Source organism: Eurypyga helias, unplaced genomic scaffold (genome assembly GCF_000690775.1).
Source record: "Eurypyga helias isolate BGI_N326 unplaced genomic scaffold, ASM69077v1 scaffold40491, whole genome shotgun sequence".
NCBI classification, from domain to species: domain Eukaryota; kingdom Metazoa; phylum Chordata; class Aves; order Eurypygiformes; family Eurypygidae; genus Eurypyga; species Eurypyga helias.
In genome coordinates, this window is record NW_010230901.1 from 1 (window position 1) to 6770 (window position 6770).

The window sequence follows — 6770 nt, forward strand, 5'->3', positions numbered from 1 at the left end:
GTAGGCAAACGGGCGAGGGCCCGGCGCGGCCGGGCTGGCGCATTGCCCTCTGCCCCGGCAGGCAGCCACCCGCCCCGCAGTGGGTGCCAGCCTCAGCACTGCTCTTCACCGCTGGTGTCAGGCGTAGAGTAACTGTTACCTAGACAAAGGGGTGAAAGTTAAGGAATACCGACTGAGGGAGGGTCACACCGTGCCATCAAGTTTTAAGTCACAGCATCTCTTAAGGTCTCGGTACAGCTTAACCATAAGCCTGAATTCTACACTTAGTCTACCTTAAATTCATTTGAAGGCATCCTCTCAAATTTATTCTTTGCTCGTATTTATGAGCAGTGATCAAAAATCCTTCCCTTGTGGTTTGAGCACAGACTTCTTGGTAGCTGTCTAACTTTAGTAGAACCGTTCTAGCAAGAGATGTTACAGAGAAGATGAGCCCTTTGGCTCCGTTGGAAGCTTACAAGATGCACAGCATGGCAAACAAGGATTCTTATTAATAATTTCAGAAGTTCTAAAAACGCCAAAGGGGAAGTGTAATGCTATAGCTCTAGGAGCTCTGTCTCTCCACCTCCAGCATTAAGGTTTTGCTTTTATCTCCTTTGATATTTTCTCCAAAAAGAAAGTATTGAGTATCAGGGGACTGCCTGTGTGTACTGAGTGTTTAAACACCATATGTGAGCAGGTTGCTTATCCAAATGTTTTCTTTCACTTCTCTTCCCACTTTACCAGAGAAGATAAAGATGAGTCTACGGAAGCAAACCCCTAGTGACTTTCTAAAACAAATCATTGGAAGGCCAGTCGTCGTAAAATTAAATTCTGGAGTTGATTATCGAGGTGAGTTTTCCATCTGTCTCTCACACTGACTGAAGTAATTTTTTTGGGGGAGGCTGGAACAGGTGCTTTGCTTTTGAAAAGTGAAACAGCGTGATCCAGAATCTTGAGGTATGTGAATATAGATCTCGGAATGGTGACATTAAAAACAGAAAATCAGCTCTGGAAAAACTGATGATAAGGAGGTTAATGTTGGATTTCGAAGTTAAAATTACTTGTCTGAATCATTAGTATCCTTGGCCACTGATGGTTTGACTGGAGTCTGGGGATGATTCTGAGTTTCCAAAGTGATATTTGTAAAGATTATCTGAAATTACAATTCCTGAAATGGCCAGGCAGTCCCCTTTTCAGTGCTCTGAAGGCAACCCTTGTTGGAACCACCCTTTTATTCACCTGCCTGTTCTCCCATTCCTAGTATAGACCTTGGTCCAGAAGAGCTTCAGAAAGTAAATTGTGCCGTCAGTCAAAAGTCTGCTCTTACACAAGGGATGAGAGAGTTAATTACATTCTTGGTTAAACAACTGCCTAGGTGTGCTCTATCAAGACTCACATAGATACAGGAGAAAACTTAGTGTGGCTTTGGCTGCTGTGTGCCCAGTTCATTTTAACAGAGTCCAGCAGTTTTATTCCAGAACTCTTCTGCCTATCTGTATATATTCTTGCAATGTATGTAAGATTATATTTAAAGTATAAGTTTTTAAACCTTTTAACTAATAAACTTCTCTGTTCAGTGAAATGTCCTGGTCCTACTTCCATTAGCCTAAGACTACTGGCCTGTCCAATTTTTTTAGTAGTATCCAAACTTAAAACTGTCATGTATCTCCTGTTGTGCACAATTTAGACCTTTTACTTTGGAATCATTTAAACTTTACGGTTTACACGGCGATATATATGATCACTGCTTCAGATAGGTTTAATTTAATTGGCTCAGCTTGGCACTTGAGTCTTGTTTGTGCTGTGACAACGGGTCTTTGTATTATGACAGTTTTAAATTGTTGTTGTTCACTGACAGAGCAAGTAGTGCCTTCCTAACCCTTGCTGTTCCTCTTTAGCATCTCTCACCTCACAAAATTTGTGTGCTGTCAGTTCTTTGAGAACCACATTGCCTGAGCACTTCAGGTGGCTTAAAAACTTCACTGCTCCTCATCAGGCTTTGGCCTCTAAATTCTTTCTGGAATGTAGTGACAGGTGATTGAAGTCAATTAAAGCAAGTCATCATTTCCCTAAAAGGAACACTCAAGGCAGGGCCAAACCACATTTGGTTTATTGGATGAACTTTCTATTTTCTTTGAGAACATTGGTACCTTCTGCTCAGGAAGGTCCACTGGTAACTGCTGCAGATAAATTACTCAGCTTTCCCCTCAGCAAGGCTAATTGAACATGGCTACAATCAGACTTACCAGGGATTAAGCCATAGATCCTTTGAACACTTAGTGGTTACTGGAGTCCCCCACCCCAACCTGATGCCATCCTGCAGTTAACCTGTATACTGTTCTCATGTAAAAAAATGTGCACTCAGGTTGCTTTCTGCAGAAATTTGACCAACATTTGTAAAAGCCAAACATTAAAAAAGCCAGAACCTCAGCCTGTTGTTGCAGATCTGCCTAGATTCTTCCTCTTGTCCGCCTGGCTAATTTTATGTCTGGGCCTCCACGCTCCGAGCCACCGTACGCACAAAGGCAGCCTAGTGCAAGTGTGGATGTGTAACCATAAAATGGCTTGATTGGCTGGCAAGTGCTGTGTACGTCTGAGGGAAGAAGCCCTGGGAAAGCCATCAGTGATAAATACGTAGGATTTCTGTGTGTAGAGATGGATGTGCACATTAAAATGTCACATACAGATAAAACAGATAAAGGACTAGCCAGGGTGGACAGTGAGAATATTTGATGCCATTAGTACCTTGGGAATAAACACAAAGAAGAGGAGGAAGAGAATGAAACTACCATGAATGCACACTAGGAACAAAAGAGTTTGAAAATACTGCATTTGTGGCCCGCTAAGTGGTAGCTTAAGGAAATCCACACAGTCCCATTTTAGTTTTGGGCAAACGTTTTTTTTGTTTTCTATCGTTATGTGGAGCACTTGGGATTACTGAAGTGAAAAGGTTCTGACTTTGGTTTGAGTTTTTTGGTGCATTTAGTAATACTTAGTGAGCAGTCAAGTTTTTCTATTTGTGTGGAAACAGAATAAACTAAAACTTAAGGAAAGTAATCCTCAAACCATTACAGGTTGACAGGAGAACTTGAATTCCTAATTATTTAATGGAAGATATTAGGGTAACACTTCTGAAAAATAGGAACATGTCCTAGAGGAGGCTTCTCAGACCAGAGTTTGCTCCTCCTCCCAGGTACAGCCAGTATTTCAAGTTTTAACGCCAGGTAACTAGATCAGGTATTTTTCAAACAGAGGAATATCTATTTTACTGGTGGTGTCTGTGTGTGCAAGGAGAAGGTCAGGAAAATGCACATGCAGGATGGAGATAATAAAACCACTTGTGAAAAGCTGCATTTATCTGCACGATTAACAGATCGGATCGCATTCTCCGAGCAATTCCTTACATCTGTTAATGCCCACGTTCAGTTACTTACATGAACAGTCTGTCTGTTGATCAGGCGAGTTAGATCTACCGACGGCCATAGTTCTGATCTTACGGGTGGGTGTGGAGACTGAGGAGTGATTTTGAATGGAAAAATGCCATCATGCTGCCAGCACAGAGGGTGTACAGTGTGAATAAGGTACAGCCTTCAGCAGGGCCTGCGAGGGGTGACAGCATTAATACGTGTCTTAAATCAGTGCTACTCATGCATATTTTCCTGATCGAAAGAACATCTAATATTACAAATGGTGGAGGTTTTTTTCGAGTTGCGTTAATTACAGCAAAATTAAAATTAGGCTGCGTAAGATTACAGTGTTGTTTGTAAACCCCTTGCCTGTTGAAAACGAGTTTTGTTTACATCCAAATACAGACTTGCAGCCAATGTTCTTCATGCTTACATCGGTAAGCATGAAGATAAATATGAACAAGTCCTTGTGGTGTCCTTCATTAAAGCCATGGTTTTCAGCCATCTCCCTCACAGGTTTGGATGAGAACTGGATTTATATAGCCTTGTCCTGGGGTTAGCCAGTTACAGGGAGCATCACAGGTTCTTTTCAGGTGTGTGGCTTAAAACGCAAGTGAGAAGGGACAACTTAAACTTTCAAAATCAGAAACCTTTTGAAAATCATGCCTTAATGACTTCTTTCCCCACCCCCACTTAAATCAGCTGATAAAGTTGCTACTAGAGTGCCTGGCAATCCTCACTCCCAGCTTAATGCTTTGAAGAATACTCTGATCTACTGACACACCAGGCCAAGCTCAGGCTTTCAGTTTGCTCTGAAGATACGTTGGGCTTTTTTTCTCCGGTACTATTCAGACACCATGCATTTTTTGTTTATTTTTAAATACATTTAGGCTGATTCACTTTCAAACTGTCACTATCTTCAGGTGTCCTGGCTTGCCTGGATGGGTATATGAATATAGCCCTGGAACAGACGGAAGAATATGTAAATGGACAATTAAAGAACAAGTACGGGGACGCATTTATCCGAGGAAATAATGGTAACTCCTCCTTATGTTATTGCTCATTAGAAGATTGTGTTTTGATAGTTACTTCTGAATCTGAGGAGTGGCTGAGGTGTAAGCAGGCTGCCTGTAAGATTACTAGTTTTTAGGCTTTCTTTGAAACCTTCCCTTATTTACTTTTTACAGTTTCACTTTTCAGCATCTGTGCTTTTCCGCATTCCTGTGGCCCTTTTTGCCTCTGAACTTGAAGCTCATTTAGAGAAGCAAACTCTTTTCTAGCATTCCTTAGAGCTTATTTCCTGTCATTTGAGAGGTTTACTCTTTTGCACTTACTGCCTGTGCAGATGGCATCTGCTCCGTAGGAGTTTGTGTTTTGCTAGGCAAACTGCTACGTGAATTCATGATACAGTACAGATACTGATGACACTGCAATGTTTCCTTGTGATGCAGTTGACCGCACCTGATTGATTGTTGTTTAGTAGTACTGAGATTCATCTTTACTGGTAAAGAGTTTACCACCAGTCAAGAAAAATCACTTGTACATTACTACTGAGCCTTTCAATGTCCCGGTGCAGTAGGTGGATTTTCGTGCACTGCAAGGACAATCCCAGGCTCCTGAAATGAGTCTGTGGTATCAGTTAAGACTGTAATATCAGGACATGCCAGGGAGAAGAGTATCTAAAAATAGAAAAGGTTCGCAAGTCAGATGTGAAGAGACTTGTAGAGAAGGTAAATGAAGCAGAGTTTGACCAATTTACTTGAGAAGACAGGAAGGAAGGTGGGAATAAAAAGAAAGAACTGAATCACATGTTACAGAAAGAGTTAAATGTGGCACCAGTGTGAGAGAGCATTTTGGTAGGAGAAATCATCCTTGAGTGAGGCCAAATGCTTTTTGCAAGGAACTTGGATTATTATGCTAAGGAGTGCAGTGACATTGCAGCTGGAGAATCAATTATGGAAATAAGAATCTATTATAAAAGTTATAACAAATGGATGAGAGGAACAGTCTGAGCAGAGAATTTAAGGCATCCCAGGTTTAGGAGCATGATGCAGTTTCATGTTGTGCATGGATCTGTTCTGGGGATATCACCAGCCAAGCAGGTGGAATATGTCTGCTGCTTCATAGGCAATCATTAGCTTTGCCTTCAGTGCTTATGATTCCCAGCTTTTGTTGGAAGCTCATAGCATTAGTGTCTGACACCCGTAATCCTGCTGCTTAGAAACTCTCTGCTGCTCCCCTCAGTAATGCTGCAGGGTAGCTGGCTTTATTCTTCCTCTGTTCAGCCTGCATCTGCTGGAGTGTAGTTTGGCTATGAATATAATAAATACTGAACCGAAGTAATACCTCGTGTAAATTTGACAGCATTCCTTGAAACCTGGACTTAAAAGTTTCCTGACTTTGTTCATGCTGAATGGGATTCATTACCCTGTTGTTTTACAAGACACAGAAATAAGATGTTTTAAATAAACAGGCTTCTGCACATTATTTACTAGGGCCCTCCTAACGTGTGCCACTTTCTCCTTTTCAGTATTATACATAAGCACACAGAAGAGGAGGATGTGAAGATGCCAGAAGGAGGCTGTTTTGTACTTGTCAACCTCTTCAAAGCCATGAGTCCTATTTGATTTGTAGTTAATAATCCACAGGTGGAATGCACAAGTGTTTAAATGTGGGGTATTTTTTTTTACTAAATGTAAACCAGTATAAACTTCCTGAGTGTTTTTGTTTCAAGGCATTGCTTTGTTCCACTGTACAGAAAAAAAAATAAAAGCGAAGCATGTAATAGTGCCACAAGACTAATTCAAAGCAACAGCTCGTTTAATTATGCTAACAGTTATGGAAATACTGATTGGAAGGTAAGCAGGCATGGAGTAATTGCAAATCACAGCCTTGTACTGATGGCAGAACAATAGTGTAACTAATGTTGGGAAGGGAAATGCTAATGTTTTGGCGACAGTGACCTGTCCCTTTTGGAAAACACAGGGTCAGCTTTAAATGCCAGTCTAGTAAGAGTCATCGGGTAAAAAGTTCAGCTGTCCAAAAAATCCTGAATTGTGGGTTGAATCGAGGGATGTAACAGTGACACTTCAACAATTAGGGGTTGGGAAAGAATTGAGTCAAATGGAAGAAAAGCCCTAAGGGTGAAAAGAAAGCTCTGTGCTGGCCAAGGAAGTCAGTCACAGGTGAAAAGCTCTCATTTGGTATGCCAGCACAGCTAGTAGCTGCTTCACCTCCTGCCTCCCTACGCCCCCACCCTACATCAGCTGGCAGTTACCTTTTCTTCCTGCATCTCCACCAAACACAATGGACTTCTTCAATAAAAGCAATTCGAACTACTATCTGAAGCTACTCCTGAAAACAGACTAGGAATCTAAAAGCTGT

General features: G+C 41.5%; 1 protein-coding gene across 1 annotated transcript; it reads left to right on the plus strand.

Annotated features, from left to right (window-relative positions):
- Positions 1–683: 683 nt before the first annotated feature.
- Positions 684–6188, plus strand: LSM6 (LSM6 homolog, U6 small nuclear RNA associated (S. cerevisiae)). The gene is made up of 3 exons (XM_010160890.1): positions 684–828; positions 4310–4423; positions 5917–6188. The coding sequence occupies exons 1-3, from the start codon at positions 690–692 to the stop codon at positions 5949–5951; spliced, it is 288 nt and encodes a 95-aa protein (XP_010159192.1). The 5' UTR covers positions 684–689; the 3' UTR covers positions 5952–6188.
- The last annotated feature ends 582 nt before the right edge of the window (positions 6189–6770 follow it).

Coding starts and splice junctions, on each gene's coding strand:
- LSM6 (XM_010160890.1), top strand. CDS start 690: ATGTTTTCTTTCACTTCTCTTCCCACTTTACCAGAGAAGATAAAGATG. Junction 829..4,309: donor TTCTGGAGTTGATTATCGAG/GTGAGTTTTCCA, acceptor CACTATCTTCAG/GTGTCCTGGCTTGCCTGGAT. Junction 4,424..5,916: donor ATTTATCCGAGGAAATAATG/GTAACTCCTCCT, acceptor TCTCCTTTTCAG/TATTATACATAAGCACACAG.